Source organism: Vitis vinifera, chromosome 1 (genome assembly GCF_030704535.1).
Source record: "Vitis vinifera cultivar Pinot Noir 40024 chromosome 1, ASM3070453v1".
NCBI lineage: Eukaryota > Viridiplantae > Streptophyta > Magnoliopsida > Vitales > Vitaceae > Vitis > Vitis vinifera.
In genome coordinates, this window is record NC_081805.1 from 27,433,741 (window position 1) to 27,451,974 (window position 18,234).

An 18,234-nucleotide genomic window follows, 5' to 3' on the forward strand; every position below is an offset into this window, starting at 1 on the left:
GGTCATTATGTGTTAAGACTCTTATGGGTAGCAAGGTGGAAACTAAGTGGGTGTGTCGTGCTTGTGTGCTTTATATTGAGGGTCATGAAGTTACAATGAATCTAGTTCTTCTTTATATTTCAGTCTTTGATGTAATTGTGAGGATGAATTGATTGACCCAACATCATATTGTCCTAGATTGTTATTTGAAGAAAGTAACATTTCAAACATTTTGTAGTTCATATTTGAGTTTCTATGATGATCGAAGGCTTACACTTACTCCACCAATTTAAGACTTGGATATCAGGTAGTTGAGAAAAGATACTGGACAATACTTCCTTTTTATCATATTAATTTTTCTTAAATTAAATTAAAGTATATTATATTTAACTTGTTTAAAAAAAATGTTTATAAACTTGAAAAAAATAAAATACTTAAAATAAAATATGAATTCTATTTTATCTTAGTTTTTTTTTTTTAAAAAAAAAAACTACTATCAATTTTATTTTATTTGAGTTTTAAAAAAATAAATTTATTATCGATTTTCTTTTTAGTGTGTTAAATAATTTGTTTGAAGAATGAATAATTTTATTTCATTTTAATAGATAAACTTTAAAATAAAAAATATTTTTCTTTAATTTAAAATTTAATAGTAAAAGAAATATAGAAAAAATAAATATAACTTCTTACTTTATAATTAATTAATATAAAGTAAATTTTAATAAAAAAAATATTTTTTTAATTATTAATCAATTTAAAATACAATAGTAATTACTTGTATACTAATATTTCTTATTTATTAATTATAAATAATAAAGAAGTAAAGTAATTTGATAACATGGATACTTTAACATGCATTACATGTGTTCATTTACTTGTACATATATAAAAGTTGTAAGAGAAAAAAGAAAAAAAGAAAAAAAAGGCAATTTTGTAGGAGTTTTTCTTAAAGATTTTTCGTAAGAAACGAATAAGAAAAGTTTTAAACATAAAATGTATAATAATTTTAATTTTCCTTTCTTCAAAATTTTCCATGGACAATTAAATAGTAAGAAATTATAATCTTATCATTTTTATTTATTTTTTCCCACCTTTTCCTCCGAGATGTAAGCATGGGGACGGGAAGTAAAGACCCACTTTGCCGCACAGGTTATTTGGTTAACTAATTAATTTTTTTTAAGAATTAAACATAATTAATTAAAAAAGGTAAAAATAAAAAAATAAAAAAATGCAACAGCTAAGCATATCTTAAGAGTATTCTCAAAATGACTAGCAAAAATAGCAGTTGAGATGAGAATCATGGCAATCAAATAAAATAGGACGATTTTGTACCGATTATTGCCATTCTTCATTGAAAATCCAAATACGTGAACCATTTGTAATTGCGAAGAATCTTAATAACCAAATATATATATCCTGATCAGCTGATCTATATAAATCAAACGTAAGAGGTAGTTATCACTTATCACCTTCTGTCTTCCTCACCTGCACCATTTGTGGGGTTGAGCTGAATGAGATATATAACTATGTTTGTTGTTTTGCTGCTCTTCATTTTAGGTGATTGGACACTAAGTAAAGGAGCGCCAGCTCCCATTTCTAGGGAAATCTTTGTCAATCCCCAAGGTGGCTCTGGAATCTACACAACCATTCAAGATGCTATCAACCAAGGCGTTCCGGGAAATAACACCGGATGGGTTTTGATTAATGTGGCCCCTGGGGTTTATGCGTAAGTGTAATTACCTTGTCCCTTTGCACATTCTTCATGTCGCTAAGCTAATTGGCCCTTGGGTTCATGCATGTAGGGAGAATGTAACAGTTCCTCGAGATAAGCCATACGTATATTTGAAGGGTCACCAGAGATCTACCACAATAGTTGCTGGGAGGAGCTCTGGCAACCTTTGGGAAGCTACTTTGATGGTATTAGCAGACAATTTCATTGCCCAACGCATAACTTTCAAGGTAATCTTTGAAGGAATTTATCCAAAACATATTTGAAAACTAGGAATATTTTACTGAGAGCCTGTTGTATTGATTTCTTAGAATACATTCAACGTTGCTGGCTCAATCCTCGGAAATGATGTGAAGCCTGCTGTGGCCGTCTCTGTGCAAGGAGACAAGAATTCTTTCTACCGATGTGCCTTTATTGGTCTACAAGATACATTATTTGATGCAATTGGTCGGCATTTCTTCCGGTCTTGCTACATTGAAGGTGCAGTTGACTTCATCTTTGGTGATGGAACCTCAATGTACCAGGTGATCGAAAATCCAACCCTCTCTCTCCCTATATATGTATACAATTTCTCTTGAAATACTGAGGAAGCTAATTTTGCCTATGTTTAGGCCTGCGTAATAAATGCAACCGGATATGGTTTCATAACAGCACAACGCAGAGAGACCCCAGACGGACCATCGGGTTTTGTTTTGAAATTCACGAGGGTGATTGGGACTGGTCCAACATATCTTGGTAGAGCATATGGGGCTTATTCAAGAGTCCTGTTTTATAAATCCACGCTTTCAGGCTCTGTGGACCCAAAGGGATGGGACCCTTGGAATTTTGTAGGTCATGAGTAAGTCCTCCACCCTAATTTCATTTATTTTATTATTAAAATTTCTATAATGGTTTTAGAAAATATTTTTAATTTAAAAATAGATATTTTCTAAAAATTTTAATCTTTCCAAAACAAAACACTTTCTAGGATCATTATCCAATCTATTCTTAAAAATCTGAAAAATCATTTTTAATGTTTTTTTTTAGAAACATTTGAAAAGTGATTCCCTTAAAACCTGTTTTCAAAAATGTTTTTATTAAAAACATTTGAAGTGAAATATTGGTAAATACGCTCTTAATCATCTTATGATATGGATCAATAGAGTGATGTTCATTTTTCACACATTGTAGGAACCAACTGACTTATGCAGAGGTTGATTGTCGTGGTGATGGAGCTAATACCTCACAACGAGTTAGTTGGGAGAAAACACTAAGCCCCTCTGAGTTGAAAAGTCTTATCAGCACATCGTTCATCGACAATGAGGGATGGCTAGCAAATCAGCCCCTTTCTGCCTAAGTTGTTTTAGTTCATTATTGATCAATAAATTTCTTGTGTATAATTTCTTATGTATCAATCTGAAGTCATTCTACCACTGATTTTGGATATTATATCTTCTCTCCCATAGATGATTCTAGCCTTTAATATTTCCATCAAATAAAATATTTGCCACAATTGATACTCCAGGTGTCTTTAATTCTTCACATTTCAATTTCTAAGTATGTTAAATATGAAATAATAAAAGAAAAAAAATCAACTAGAAATTAAAAAATTGATATATTTTTCTATAAAAGAAAATTTCTGATACCAGTGAGCGTGTCCTCGACTTTCCTTCTTTGTTAGTCTCATGGATTCCAACCATCTCCATTTTTACCTTCCTTCTTTAATTGTATGGATTTTGGCCTTCCTTATTATGATGGGTTTCTTTTTGGTAACTTTCAATAGTGAATTAAAATTTCATAAATAAGGGTGTTAAGACCCATTGACTGTGGTTATATTAAGCTAGGCACATGAATCCATGATTATTCATATGAAATTTATGGGCCACCAGTCTTGGACTACTTTTATGGTCAAATTTAATAAGCACCCCATTCAAATTTTTGCTTATTTATACCATGCAACAACCAATGTATTCCACAGATTCATGATTAGGGAATTGTTTTTATTTCTAACACTTTATTGAAGAAAATTAAAAAAAGTTCCAAATTTCAAATGATTCTCGACAGGGCGGAGTCCATCAGTGCTTAGAGAGGGGAGTATGGGTTAATGAGATTTGATACTTGACCTAAAATTTTGAGAAAACTTAAGGGTATGTTTGGTTGCTATTTTTAAAAATTATTCTGAAAAATAGTTTTTTGTGTTTTTAGAATATAAAAAAAGTTGCATTTGGGAATTGAATTCTTGAAAACAATTTTTATTCTCAAAAATAGAAAAAAAAACATGTTTGATTGAGTTAATAAAAAAGTTTTTTAGAATAAGTAAAATAAAAAACATGTTTGAAAGTTATTTTTTTTAATTAATAAAGTGTTTTCTTCTATTAATTTGATATTATAAATATATAAATAATTTTCATATGCATAATTCATTTAAATTTAAAAAGATTTTATTTTATTTTAAAATTTTTATATTAGTTATAATTTTTTTAAATAAATGATGACTTTATTACCATGTGTAAGTATATTAATTGCAATAATTTAAATAAAAAGAAAGAGTTTGCGGGTGGGTTTGTGGTGGTTAGGTGGAACTCACTTTCGTGGAAATATAAAAAACAACTAAGAAAATAAAATAAAAAAAACATTATATTATTTAAACAGTGAAAAAATAATAAAAATATTTTTTTATTGTTATAAAAAAAGTGATTTTTGAGAATGCAAAAAACATAAAAAATAAAAACACTCCCTTTTTTAAACAAGTTTTTTATATTTTTTTGTTTTCAAGAACATAATTATTAAAAACAGGAACGAAACATGTCCTAAATATCTACTATCATCGGGATATACAAACACTTTGGTATTCTTTTATTTCCCATATTGCCCCTCCTCCCAACCAGTTTTCTCGCTTTGCCATTGATTCTCGATGTCTTTTAAAATTTGTTAAATACTTTATTTTTGGAATAAAGTGCTTTCAAATCATAGAAAACACTATTAATTTTTTTTGAAAATCACGCTTAAATCAATCAATGAGGAAATTAAATAAAAAGAAAAATTTGGGTGAATCCTGGTCTTTCAAATGACAGTTGGACCTGTTTGGATGAGACTCAAAAAGGGACCACCATACCAAACGGTCCAAACCAACATTAAAAGAGTGGACCACGATTGAGGATTCAATGGGGGCTCTTTCTACTTTTTCTACTGAAGTAGACCTGACAAATAGGCCAACCGTATGGATGTTGGCATATGATATGGAGGCCAAAATCATGGATATTAAATCAAGTGGAATGATTCTTTTATTCGAGTTTTTTACAATCAAGGGATTTTGATCGTTTCTGTCACATAAATTATATATACACACACGCACGTATGTTAAGTTGGTATCTTTAATAAAGCTTAGAAAGCATAAAAGATATGTCCATCATTTTCGAACATCAATTAACAAGGTCAAATCCCTGTCAAAAAATTAATGTAAGGATAAGGATTATAATCAATTAACACGGTCAAATCCCTGTCAAAAAATTAATGTAAGGATAAGGATTATAGGGATTCTAGCTTCTCACTTTTATTTCAAACACAAGATTTGATAAATATTGGAACATTTAAATGATTACTTTTAGAATAAGTAAAAAAACTTATAGATTTTAATCATCCAAATAATGGCTTTTAGAACAAATGTAAAGGAATCCGAGGACGATGTAACAAACTCTTCATGGATGGAATGGTGTTTTCATCTGCCATGAATCTCTCCACAATTAAAATCTCTGAGAAGCCACAATCATTACCACTGAGGGTTGAGGCAATTGAGCCATTAAATACAGTACTCAAAAAGAGAGTTAAAGAATGGGCTGCTTTCAACAATGGAGTCATGCGTGCAGCTTCAACCTCCTTCACTGGTAAGCATTAATGGCTTCTAACGCTATTTTGTATACAATTTATTGTGTTAGCTCGTCTTCTTGGGGGCCCTCACGTGTTGGTTGGATCCCTCTTTATTGTTTGCTTGCTTTCAATTCTTCATAATCTTACACGTACTAATACTTTCTAACTGTCCTCAAAGTTGAACACACCCTCTTGTAAACCCAGATATTTTACTTATATATCTTGGTTTTTTCGTATGTATACAAGTAGTTGAATAGTCAGAACTCAAGTTCCAAGTTGCGGTTCTACAGTTGCACAACGAAGGGTGAGCTAATTTTTCTTATGTATGACAACCTTTTCTTGTTGTTTTCTGTCTCTAGTGTGTGCCAAACTTGTCTTTAGTACAACAACATTCCTAGAAATGTAGTGTTGTTCTCTGAATTAGATTGGAAAGATTTTGACTTGGGATGAGATTTTTCTCCTGGGGCACGAAGGGCATTGTGTTCTCTATCTGATTGGAGAAGATTTTGGGTGATTTTTTTTGGTTTGAATCGTCAGAAAGGCTCCTTTTTTTTTAGTTTACATGACAAGTCTTGCTTGCTTACAGTGAAGTTGAGAAACTGAGCCAATTGGGGTTTGTTTGGTAAGTTCTGTATCATGATGTGCTCATTTCATTTTCTGTGAAATGGGTTAGCTGTGTTTGTAGAAATATTCTAATGATTTTCTAAGAATTTGAGGGGTGATGTTGGTTTAGTGCTGCAGGGAATTGAGGGATGGCTGCCAGAGAAATCAAGTCACCTGAAGTCCAGCCTGAGACACCTGCTAGTTTGGGTGGGAATTCAGAGTCATTTAGAAGGAAGAAACTGGGCATCTATTTCCTTGAGTCGGATGATAGGCGAACGGCTTTTGGAGGTGGATATGTTGGAGGAACTACACCGGTTAACATTCATGGGAAGCCTATACCGGATCTGTCAAAGACTGGCGGTTGGGTTGCTGCCTTCTTCATTTTTGGTAAACAAGATATTTCATGTGCTTGGTTTTCACTGAGAAAGAAGTTAAGAGTATTGAATTGTTGATTTGTGATTGTTTGGAATCTGAGCTAACATGTCTTTCATTCAACTGAGTCCAACACATTTCTGAGGTTTTATTGTGATTTTCCACAGGGAAAAGGTCTTAATTTTCAGAATTGTTGAAGTGTAGTTTACTATTTCCATCAGATCTTGTTCTAAACACCTCTCGAATATAAATATCAGGTGGTAAGCTTGATTGTTTCTTTTCCAGGGAATGAAATGGCAGAGAGAATGGCTTATTTCGGTCTTTCAGTTAACATGGTGGCCTTTATGTTCTATGTCATGCATCGGCCTTTTTCCAGTTCAGCAAATGCAGTGAACAATTTCCTGGGGATATCACAGGCATCCTCTGTTCTTGGTGGTTTTCTCGCTGATGCATACCTGGGTCGATATTGGACAATAGCAATTTTCACAACAATCTATCTTGCAGTAAGATCTGTATATAAAATCCATAGTAGCAACAGTTCTGTTATTCATTGTCAGCATGATTTATCATCTACATGACACTGCTATTTGTTTAATCATTTGCTAGAGCTCTCTATTTCCAACCATATTGATAAGAACCCCATCTTTTTCTTGTGTTTTGTTCTGGAGGGTCTGACAGGAATAACATTATGTGCAACAATGAACATCTTCGTGCCCAACCAAGACCAGTGTGATCAGTTCTCCCTACTTCTGGGCAGTTGTGAGCCTGCAAAACCATGGCAGATGTTTTACCTCTATACAGTCCTTTATGTGACTGGCTTTGGAGCTGCCGGTATTAGACCCTGTGTTTCCTCCTTCGGGGCTGATCAGTTTGATGAAAGAAGTAGAGACTACAAGACCCACCTGGATAGGTTTTTCAATTTCTTTTACCTCTCTGTCACCATTGGGGCAATTGTGGCCTTCACTGCAGTGGTCTACATTCAGATCAAGCGTGGATGGGGATCTGCCTTTGGTTCATTGGCCATAGCTATGGGCATATCAAACCTGGTCTTCTTTATTGGCACTCCATTGTATAGGCACAGGTTGCCAGGAGGCAGCCCTCTGACACGAGTCGCCCAAGTTCTGGTTGCTGCCTTTCGGAAGAGAAATGTCTCATTTTCCAGCGGCGAGTATGTAGGCCTTTATGAGCTTCCAGGCAAACAATCTGCGATAAAGGGTAGCCGAAAGATAGTTCACACTGATGATTTCAGGTAATCCTAGGAGGACAAGTTCCTCAAAAATCTTAGTTTTTAGTGTCAATGGAGGATCTCTCTGTAGACAAAAATCCATATTTTTTGGTCCTAAAGAATTGTTGCTATTACAATCATGCCTTAACCGTATGGCGTTTGAACTTTTTGGCTGTCTAGATGTTTGGACAAAGCAGCTTTGCAACTCAAGGAAGATGGTGCTGCTCCAAGTCCTTGGAGGCTTTGTACAGTGACCCAAGTAGAAGAAGTGAAGATCCTTGTGAAACTACTTCCTATTCCAGCTTGCACAATAATACTGAGTTTGATCTTAACTGAGTTTCTGACTCTCTCAGTACAGCAGGCTTATACATTGAACACCCACATTGGCCGTCTGAAACTCCCCGTCACATGCATGCCTGTCTTTCCTGGGCTGAGCATATTTCTTATACTGTCTCTCTATTACTCCATATTCGTCCCCATCTCCCGACGCATCACAGGCCATCCTCATGGTGCTTCTCAGCTTCAGAGGGTAGGCATTGGTCTAGCAGTCTCAATCCTATCTGTAGCCTGGGCTGGTGTCTTTGAGAGGTACAGAAGGAACTATGCAATCAAACAGGGCTATGAATTTACTTTTCTAACACCCATGCCCCACCTAAGTGCATACTGGTTACTGATCCAGTACTGCCTCATCGGCATAGCCGAAGTGTTCTGCATTGTGGGGTTACTCGAATTCCTGTATGAGGAGGCCCCCGATGCCATGAGGAGTATAGGATCTGCTTACGCTGCGGTGGCTGGTGGCTTAGGTTGCTTTGGAGCCACTATATTGAACAGCATCATCAAATCAATCACGGGCGACCGACAGCAGATGCACCCATCTTGGCTTTCCCAGAACATAAACACCGGTAGATTCGATTATTTGTATTGGCTTCTCACAGTTTTTAGTGTGATCAATTTCTGCATATTTCTATACTCAGCACAAAGGTACAAGTACAGGGTAGCGCAGGAAGGCACAATGGAGGAAGAAGCTGTAAGCAAGAAAGCGAGTACCCCATCAGTGGAAAGTTAAAATAGGAAGCATAGAGATCCTAGTCTCTTATGTAACTTTCCTCCATGATATCCAATGTCAAACTGAAACTACAATTTTGTATTTGATATCAGATCAATGATCAGCAGAATGCTGCATTTCATCTTTTTATGATTATCCTCTGGTGTATTTGAAAGTTACCACATCCATTTTTGTTCTTTTGGGTGAAGTTGTGGGCCTGGTTCCATCACATGCCCCTATTAAAGGCTGTCTGTCTGGTTACGTGGTAGGGGAGCTGGGCAGGGGCCCATGCAAGGGTGCCCGCCTACCAGAATGGGGGTGTCTTCTTCCACTGTTGTTGTTGCCTCATGCTGTATTGATGTGTGCATGGTTTAAAGGATGTGAAAGACCGTCTAACCAACTTTTTTTTTTTATCTATCTAGGCTTTTCAGTTGCGTTGACTTTGGACGATGATCAAGGCCATCTTGGAAGCATGCAATTCAATTGCTTACCTAACTAGCCTCTTTAATTTGAAAAAAAAAAAAGCGCCTGTCTCCGGGTAGAATTCTCTGGTTTAGGAGAAGAAAATTGCTCATTGGTTTTGTTTTGGAAAATGGAAAAAAGGGAGGAAAAAAATAATCCTTAAGACTATGTTTGGTTCTCGAAAAATTTGAAGAAAAATGCAACGAAAAGAAAAAGTAAAAGGAAAGAAGAAGTAAAGGAAAATAAAAAATAAAGTTAATGATGATAAATTATTTTTATTTATTATTTCAAATTCATTTTATTTATTTTAACTCATCCATATAAAAATTAAATAATTTTAAAATGCATAAATTTATAATTGATTTTAATTATATTTATTTATTTATTTTGAATATTTTATAGGACAACCTAATATGAGAAAATCATATTCTTTAATATTTTTTTTCTTTCCTTTGTACTTTCCGAAACCAAACATAACCTAAAAATGCACTTCTTTTTGCCACCGAATTATCATTACCGCATCTTTAGACTCTATTTAGGATGGAAATTTGAGGGAAAGTAAAATGGAAAGAAGAGAGAGAAGTAAAAGGAAAGAAGAAAAAAAATGAATAACACTAAAAATCAGAGTTCATAGCCAAAGAGGTTTGTTTCTCTTTTTTTTTTCTCTTGTATAAAGAATGAAAATTTTTTAAAATAAAGAAATAAATAATTTTCCACAGAAAACTAAACAAGAATATTTGAATTTCTTTCTCCTGTTTTTTCCTTTCCGTTATGCTTTATGAACCAAAAAAGAATATTCGACTTTCTTTCTGTTTTTTATTTTCCCTTCTATGATATTTTCCACGATCCAAAGAGAACATGGGTGTTCTTTTTTCTTTCCTAAACTAAAAAGCACTAAAAATTATTGTAGCGACAGTTTGGTTACCTACCGAATGCAGACAGAGAGGTTATGATGCCCCCAGAAAAAATTCCAGAAATATCTTCTGGACCAACTTGCTAATTAGGCCAAAGGTCTACCTCAATCTACTTCAATATGCCAGCACCATATGAGATAAATTTCAAGGACTCAGAACCCACCACTTGATTGAGACATGTCAATTTGATATGGAATACAAAACACTGATGTGGACTGGCCGTTACCCCCATAAATATGGCCTGGTAAGATACATCTATTTTGCCAACCAGAAACAGTTGGCAACGTAGTTGAATAACTCTTAATGATGTCAGTGAAGCGATGCTTCAATAAGAAAGAAACAATCTGCTAAGCCCCAAATGCTTGGTGGAGATGCAAGGTGTCCTTCACTGTATCTGATGGCAGTGGGTGATTTGTAACTATTGATGCTATGGTCTCGACTCAACCCAGAAAATTTCCTATGTTTTTCTACTTATAAAAGCTAAGAAGCCCCACCATAATTGTGCTTAACAAGCAGTGAATGAGTATGCGACTTAGGTCTAATGCACATAGAAACAAAATCAAGAGGCGCAGTGCAGGTTATGAATCATTATGATGATTCTGTGCCAGATGCTCTATACAAAAAGACAATATAAACATGCAAACATTCAATACAGTAAGTAGGGAGGAATGTTACAAGGAGTTACATACTAGTATTGTGAAAAGAAGAGTAATATTCCTTGTGCAGAGCCTGCTTTTCACAAGATACAGAGAACTTTTTATTTACACCCACTCCTGGCCGCTATATATATATATATCCTCTATTCCTTTGAAATCAAACTCCACACAAACTTATGGGCTTTCACAGAATTCCATCTCCTGATATTCCAGAAAGAAAAGTGGTCCAACTGAGGTACAGCTCAAGAAATCTAGTAATTCTTTACAGAAGCAAAGGAAAAGAGGAAGAGAGAGTGCATGATACAAAACCATATCACATAGACAATAAGCAAGAAGTATCTATAGAGTCAAGAATGTGATGCTTTAATGAGAATGTATTTTAATTGTTATGGGTTGATTTCACTTATTTTTTGAAGGCTGATTTAAAAAATAATTCTACAATATGGAGAATGCTTAAAAATAAAGCACTACAAATAAAAGTTATTTTTTAAAAATATTTAAAGCACAGAAAATAGGTTGAGAACATTCTAAGTTCTTCAACAGGCATTTGTTCTAGAAAACATCGTAGAACTCTCAAAAATTATTTTTTGAGAAATGTTTTAAAAAATGTTCCCAAACTAACCCTTGATTGCTATAAAAATTGTGCTTTATATGACAATTAAATATCCTAAAATTAAGTAGTCACGTTGAAACATCAGTAAGCTAAAGGCCCTTTTCTTGTTTATATGGGCTTCTCATGGATTCAAGATTCACTTTTGTTCTAGAAGAGCAATCACAGGTATCATATATATAGACAATCATTCAGTCCATACCTTGCCACAAATTGGACAGCTTTCACTTCTTTCCATCCATTCATATATACAGCCAAGGTGAAAATGGTGAGAGCACTGTGTTGTGATTTTAGGATTTTCGGGCGTATATTCTGCAAGAAATTAAAATCCATCAATAAATTTAAACAGCTTAGCTGCACACAGTTTTTTACGTGGCTTGTAGCAACCACAAAACTGTGACCAGATAATGATCTATCACAAAAACCCTAAGCATTTTGATGTAATAAGAGCAAATGTAGTCTGTTACTAATCACTTATCAAAAAAAAAAAAATGTAGTCTGTTACTAATCAGTGCTAGCATTTGTTCTAAGCCAAGATCAAACTCTTCTTTTGAGCATGCTTGGGACCTGCTAGAAGACTAGTAAGATAAACAGGTCACATTACCATCAAGACATGTGGGGCAGACATCTTCATCTTCAGAAGTTGTTTGTATATAAGCTAGTCCATGTGCAGCTTTTGTTGCCAAAGTCTTCTCTGAGGCCTCGGACTGCGCAAGTTTACCATCTTCTTCAGTTTCAACTCCATAATTTTTCTTTCCAAAGCCCAGTGGCTCCATACCAGAACTGCTTATATTTCTTCTCAGTGGCTGTGAACCGTCCTGGAAGTGAGTCATTGACTTATCACGCCTGGATACCAAACCATCACGCTGCAAACGAGAGTATCTTTGTTCAGCGTCATAAGGTGCTGTCCTTGAGACAGGGTGATGAGTATCACTTAAGGAACTATCTGGTAATGCTGTGCCAATCCCTGATGATGCCAAAGAAGTAGCTCCTTGAATTGGTGATGGTACTGATCGTCCATCAGGTCTATGAGAAATTGCAGTATACTGCATCATCATGGACACAAAGCAAATCCAGCACATATTAACCACAAAAGTCAGGAAACAAGATAGCAGCAACTAATAGGGAATTGTCACAGAGAATCCAAAAGACCCACTTGGGGCAAGGAAAATCTATTTAGAACAGTACCAATTCAGAAATAAAAACATTTAATCATCAAAACAATCAAAAGGTCATTGGACATCCTATACAAACTGAATGAATCTGCCATTTTGCATAAGATTTGGAACAAGCTCATCAAATCTACAAAAACATTAAAATGAGCCAATTCATGTTTTGTCAATGAAACCAAATAAAGGTAAGGTTCATATCTATGAGGTGAAATGGATACTTTGCAAGAATGGGAATGGGTGTTTGATGGTGTATATGGGTTTAAATGGTAATGGGTATTTAATAGGAATTTGGGTTATGAATAATGAGTATTTCTCTTTAAATGCATAGTGAGTATTTGATGGGCATTTGTGTTTAAATGTATAATGAGAATTTGATGAAAATTGGGATTATATGAAATTGATACTAGATGTTTGGGTTTATATGAAATAAATAAGATACGGATATTAATATAAAAAAAATGGAAACTAATATATAGAGGTATAAGAAACCATATTTGTTTTTTGCATATGCTTATTGAAATAAAAATAACAATAAAAAAAAAAACTATAATTTTTCAATTTGAATATATTTGATGGGAAAAATGATGTTTATTTCTTTAAAGATGGTTCATGGTTGTATGTTTTAATAGTTGAAAATAGATTTTCAAATTTTCAAAATGTTTAATTTAAACAAATTTGTTCTATTATTTTCATCTTTTATTTTTTGAAAATAAAAAAATATTTAGGATGAGGTGATTAAATAAAAATATTTTAAATTCTTAATATTATTATAAATCATTATGAAGATATTCTTTTAGCAGTATTTGAATAATGTCATTTGTAATAGAATTTTTTTTTTTTTTGTACTTTCTTTTAGCTAATCCAATTGTATTTATTTATTTTTAATATTTTTCTTTTTTTTCTTTTTTTTTTAAATTGAGTTCAGGCGACACATGTTTAAATGCTATATAAAACACAAAAGAACTGATTTAGTTCCCATGGTACAACAGACACATATTAATGTTAATTCACAATCAATCACAGAAATCATTAAGCTTGTGAAGCATCACATTTGAATATGCATTCAACCAAATTTGATTTGAATCCTACGGTTTTAATATAACCATATTTCCTTATGGTGAAAACAGTGATCGTTTGTCTTGATTTCTATCCTAAAAACACAAATTTTGAGGAATTTTAGGAATTCATTTCAACTGCACATCTCATCTCATCTTGCTATCTGTTGCTTGTGATAACATAAAAGGATAATAAGATAAAAAGGCAGGAAAGAAAACAAAACAAAAAAAAAACCTTGAAAAGGAATAGAATACAAGGTGACATTAATGACATTAAGTCTTGACCTAAATAGTGCACTAAGTCGCCAGGCCTAGGTAGTCAGACCAGCCATTGCTGATCCTGGGTGTGGTAGGTGGTGATAATCAAACCAAAGCCAGTCGATGCAGAGGCAACAAAATGACTGATGTCTGAATCAAGATTTACAGTATCATCCGATAACAATGCGCATTGGCAATATGCATTGATGAATGAGATCTAATCCCCTATAGAATTGTGTCATCAACGTATCTTTGTTATTCCTGAAATTTTTCACATTTTCACTTTGTTCTGATGAGATGGAACAATATATTACCACAATAAACTTTTTTCACATCATTACTACATCCTAGAGCAACTGTCATCAAGGTGTGATGTAGAAAATGTGGAAGATGTGTATTTGGAGGGGTAGGACAAAAAAATCCAAACAGGACACCAATTAAGCCTGATTCTCTGGAGCAACTTTTAGACATACGTAACTTTACTCCTGGGAGTTATGAAATTGGGAACCACGTCATATCACATGTAACATATCTCATGGCAATGAAACACTACAAATCCATCCTTATTAGTGTCTTTTCATAACTGATACATGCTCGGATTTGCTAACTTTGCTCATTTTTCAGCAGGATTTTTCAAAAGAATTTCACAGGATCCTCTATTGGGTTTCTTTAGGTATGATATGATACCAAAACCAATTAGCCCCAGAGGCACAATAAATCCCCTCCAAAACATACTTAAACCGCAGTCCAAATGGTTGCCCCACCATGCTTGCCTACATCGATCCTTAAGACTACTAGTCACTGGTAGAGCCACAAAATGGCTTGAGAGGGGGCAACATCTAGCTATCTGTTTCAGGGGGTCAAAAAATGAACAAAAAATATATGTAGTCTAGTGGTAATCAAGGGATTCAACCCCTATTGCCGAGAAAGGGTTCAAATCACTCTATGTGAAAATTTTTTAAAAGAATTTCGGGGTGGGGGGCGGGGGCATGTTGCATCAGTGCTTCTAGTGATGCCTAGAACACTATGACAAGAGGGGGATGTAAACCATGTTGTCTTCACAAAGGAAAATGGGCCCTAATAACCATGCAATTGGATGATTCAGATTGCATTAGAAAGAAAACAAAAGATACAAAGAGGGAAGAAAGAAAACTGTCAAACTTACAAGTTTAAAAAGTATATTTTTTGAGAAAGAAAAAATATCATCCAAATAATAGAACAAATTACATCAAATGGTCTAGAATCATGTTAATCCCCTAACTCTTCACAGTTAAGATTTCTAAGGTAGCATTGGTAAGATCACAATCCTTTGCTTATATCCTAGTTATACACAGACAAATACAACCAACCACAGTGCATATCAACAAATAAGAGTGCAACAATATAAGTTGATAAATAACCATGGATAGCCAGAATGCGATTTATGCACTCATGTCACAAGTGACTTTCTTCACTAAAGAATTTACTTCTTCTCTCAGATTGGTATTTAGTCAGTTTCAATTTAATCATAGGCAAATTATGAAATTTAAATATTTTATTTACTTTTCCTACATTTTAAGTCATGCATTCAGAGTAGGTGGTAGGTGTTGGACTCGACATCAATGCCATCACAACATGACATAAGTGGCACTATTCTCTATTTCATGGCATTTGCATAAGCATCCATAGCCCTCCTGAATATGTAACTATTTTACTGAAGTAAAAGATAATGACAAAAATTTTAAGCAACACCAATGCTACACCTAACTGATGAAGTTCCAAATTCATAGCATAATCTAGATGCCTCATTTCTATCTTGAATGAGGAAGGCTATATAATTGAATAGAGAATTTCTAAATGACATAATTTTCTGCTTCCATGGAAACAAATGGATAAAATAGGCCAATCGAGTCAATAAAAAGCATCTTCTAAAGTACATCTACATGCAGATTGAGAATATAAAGAGGCAAATTATTGAGTTTCTGGGATCTACAATGCATACCCCACTGAATAGCTGCTGGAAAAAGAATCTTAGACATATGCAGTGCCTATATATTGAGTTACTTGGATTAGCATATTCTTCAAATTCGTCACCACATGGACAGCAGCAAAAGGAACCCATTTATGGTCTTTCCCAATAAACCCTGATGAATTAGTGAGTCAAACAACTGAAAACCACATTGTCAGGGAAAAACAAGATACTATAGTTTCAGTGATGCTGACAATTAAAGTCCGGTGGAGCGATTGGAAAATGACAAGAGTGTAAACACTTCAGCCTCTAGAATACAAGATTGCAGCCTGTAAAGACATAAATGTTCACAAAGATGATATGAGATCATTTCAACAAATGAAATTGAAAAGGCAGTAATCCAACTCCACATACAAGGATAACTTTATTATGGATAATTTTTCCAATTACCTCTCACTAACCTATGGCTCACAAGCACCTAGCGTAATGTTTTCATAGTACTTCAGCAGTGTTTTTAATCATTTCTGGAATACAATCTTTGCAATGTCAGAAAATGATAAATTCTGACATATAAATTATTATAAAAACAAGAATAAGTGAAATGGCAGCAACCAGAAAGAGAAAAGCATAGACAATAAAAGTCATAGGCAGACTCCTCCCTACTTATAGTTAGGTGTTTCTTTAAAGAACTGGGGTCATGAGAAAAATAAAATTGAAGATACCGCCCATTCCGGTCATAAAGTCAGCTAGACATGGTACAGCAGAACAGCATTCAAGTCTAGTATATAGACCCGTAGGTTTTATTATGCCCGAAAGAGAAATAGAAAAAGGATATAAAATCATGTGGGTATGTTTGATTTGTGGGAAATTATGAAATCCATTTTCCTTTATGATTATATATATATTTTTTTTTTTTTTTGATGAGTAAACAGAATCGTTTTATAAAAAAGATGATGAAACAGAAACAGCTTCATAACAAATTGAAGCAACTAGAATGTTAAATCCGATTCATTTTCCGTGTTTGGCCAAAAACAGAAGCTGGAAAACCCAAATCTTCAAGAAAAAAAGCTCCACCAGTATGACGGGACATCGGAAACATTGCTCAAAAATAGACCACCCAAATGTTTATTGATATACATCCTGAATCCTCTAAAAACATGTTTTCAGCCTAGTGGCAACAACCTCCATAACATAATTTCCAGCGTCAGAAAGTTACAAAACAGAAATGCTGAACAAATCCTACAATATCCAGTAAAAACCCACACGAAATCCAACAGCAGGCAACTATCTCTGCACTTCAAATAACCCAAATCCCGCACCTACTCTTCGGAAATTAAGTCAAAAGGCACAATCAGCTTTGAAAACATCCAAAAACCACAAAATGAGAAGCTAATCAGATCAAATTCTAGCTTAGGGTATTTGCAATTCACTGTCACCTACAAGCCCTAGAACTGAAAATTTAGATAAACACAAAAAAAATAAAAAAATAAAAATTGGCAATGACTCAGCATATAATGAAAATTGAAGTAGAGGAAAGAGAGATCTAGGGTTTTGGACATTGAAATCACCTGGAGAGAGCGAAGAAGCACTGAAGCTGCAGAGCAGAGAGAAAAAGGTTTGGGATTTTCGAGAACCTGGGGGGAGAAAAAGGCTGAAGCGATGGTGTTATTATTATTATTATTTATCATTTAATATATAAAAATAATAATAATACGAGAAAGAAAAGCTATTAAATAGATTTCGTAGAGAATGTCGACAAAGCTTTCGGTCTTATTAGAAACGTTTCTGAACATAATTTTTAATTACTTTTAACAATACCTTTTAAAAAAAAAAATTAAAATACAAAAATTCATTCTCTTGATTTATTTTATATAAAAGATATTATATATTTATATTTTAATAATTATCCAAAATAATGTAAAATAATTTTTTTAAATACTTCTTAAAAAATAAATTTTATTTATGAAATGTTAAATTTAATTATTCTTTATATTTTTATTTATAATTATTTTTTTTAAACAATTCATAGCATCTCAAATATATTTTTCAAATGTTTTAAACAAGAATTAAAAATAAAAACTTTGAGACTGTTAAATAAAATCACATTTTAAAATTATTTCTAAAAACTATTTTTTTAAAAAGAAAAAAATTTTCCTAAATTTTCTGTGTCTGCGATAATTAAAATTCTGATAAAACAAATTCTCATTGAAGCCATGATGGAAAGTTGCAACAACTAGAACAAACGAAAAAGTCCATAAAATACAAATAGCCTTCATGCAACCCCACTTATCCAACTAACACTTCAAATTTCACCACGTTGGACCACGTCCCACCTCTTCTTCTTCTAACGCGGCATCTTT

The 18,234-nt window shown here is 33.7% G+C and overlaps 3 protein-coding genes across 14 annotated transcripts; 2 read left to right on the forward strand and 1 right to left on the reverse strand.

Moving 5' to 3' along the window:
* The first annotated feature begins 1,488 nt into the window (after window positions 1–1,488).
* On the forward strand, window positions 1,489–3,192 carry LOC104880995 (probable pectinesterase 29). Its single transcript, XM_019222881.2, has 5 exons — window positions 1,489–1,705; window positions 1,782–1,938; window positions 2,020–2,232; window positions 2,320–2,546; window positions 2,879–3,192. The coding sequence occupies exons 1-5, from the start codon at window positions 1,491–1,493 to the stop codon at window positions 3,042–3,044; spliced, it is 978 nt and encodes a 325-aa protein (XP_019078426.2). The 5' UTR covers window positions 1,489–1,490; the 3' UTR covers window positions 3,045–3,192.
* Window positions 3,193–5,727: 2,535 nt separating this feature from the next.
* Window positions 5,728–8,955, forward strand: LOC100259213 (protein NRT1/ PTR FAMILY 6.1). 6 transcript variants are annotated; one of them, XM_010659136.3, is made up of 5 exons: window positions 5,728–5,858; window positions 6,296–6,544; window positions 6,815–7,032; window positions 7,198–7,778; window positions 7,935–8,955. In XM_010659136.3, the coding sequence occupies exons 2-5, from the start codon at window positions 6,307–6,309 to the stop codon at window positions 8,818–8,820; spliced, it is 1,923 nt and encodes a 640-aa protein (XP_010657438.1). In that variant the 5' UTR covers window positions 5,728–5,858; window positions 6,296–6,306; the 3' UTR covers window positions 8,821–8,955. The 6 variants fall into 6 exon arrangements, with proteins under 6 accessions (XP_010657438.1, XP_059592024.1, XP_010657432.1 ...); XM_059736041.1 differs by having other exon boundaries at window positions 7,258–7,778; XM_010659130.3 differs by having other exon boundaries at window positions 5,735–5,858; window positions 6,288–6,544.
* Window positions 8,956–10,751: 1,796 nt separating this feature from the next.
* On the reverse strand, window positions 10,752–17,636 carry LOC100247128 (E3 ubiquitin-protein ligase At3g02290). 7 transcript variants are annotated; one of them, XM_059736057.1, is made up of 8 exons: window positions 17,443–17,557; window positions 17,138–17,198; window positions 16,336–16,398; window positions 16,129–16,203; window positions 15,908–16,049; window positions 12,046–12,487; window positions 11,644–11,753; window positions 10,752–11,032 (listed from the first exon to the last, which is right to left on the reverse strand). In XM_059736057.1, the coding sequence occupies exons 5-8, from the start codon at window positions 16,025–16,027 to the stop codon at window positions 11,006–11,008; spliced, it is 699 nt and encodes a 232-aa protein (XP_059592040.1). In that variant the 5' UTR covers window positions 16,028–16,049; window positions 16,129–16,203; window positions 16,336–16,398; window positions 17,138–17,198; window positions 17,443–17,557; the 3' UTR covers window positions 10,752–11,005. The 7 variants fall into 7 exon arrangements, with proteins under 7 accessions (XP_059592040.1, XP_010657465.1, XP_010657458.1 ...); XM_010659163.3 differs by lacking the exon at window positions 17,138–17,198 and having other exon boundaries at window positions 17,443–17,572; XM_010659156.3 differs by lacking the exon at window positions 17,138–17,198 and having other exon boundaries at window positions 16,325–16,398; window positions 17,443–17,572.
* Between the last annotated feature and the right edge of the window lie 598 nt (window positions 17,637–18,234).

Coding starts and splice junctions, on each gene's coding strand:
- LOC104880995 (XM_019222881.2), top strand. CDS start 1,491: ATGAGATATATAACTATGTTTGTTGTTTTGCTGCTCTTCATTTTAGGT. Junction 2,233..2,319: donor ATGGAACCTCAATGTACCAG/GTGATCGAAAAT, acceptor GCCTATGTTTAG/GCCTGCGTAATAAATGCAAC. Junction 2,547..2,878: donor TGGAATTTTGTAGGTCATGA/GTAAGTCCTCCA, acceptor CACACATTGTAG/GAACCAACTGACTTATGCAG.
- LOC100259213 (XM_010659136.3), top strand. CDS start 6,307: ATGGCTGCCAGAGAAATCAAGTCACCTGAAGTCCAGCCTGAGACACCT. Junction 7,033..7,197: donor TCACAACAATCTATCTTGCA/GTAAGATCTGTA, acceptor TTTGTTCTGGAG/GGTCTGACAGGAATAACATT. Junction 7,779..7,934: donor GTTCACACTGATGATTTCAG/GTAATCCTAGGA, acceptor TTGGCTGTCTAG/ATGTTTGGACAAAGCAGCTT.
- LOC100247128 (XM_002268043.5), bottom strand. CDS start 16,027: ATGGGTTCCTTTTGCTGCTGTCCATGTGGTGACGAATTTGAAGAATAT. Junction 12,488..15,907: donor TCCAGCAGCTATTCAGTGGG/GTATGCATTGTA, acceptor ATGATGATGCAG/TATACTGCAATTTCTCATAG. Junction 11,754..12,045: donor CTGCCCCACATGTCTTGATG/GTAATGTGACCT, acceptor AATTTCTTGCAG/AATATACGCCCGAAAATCCT.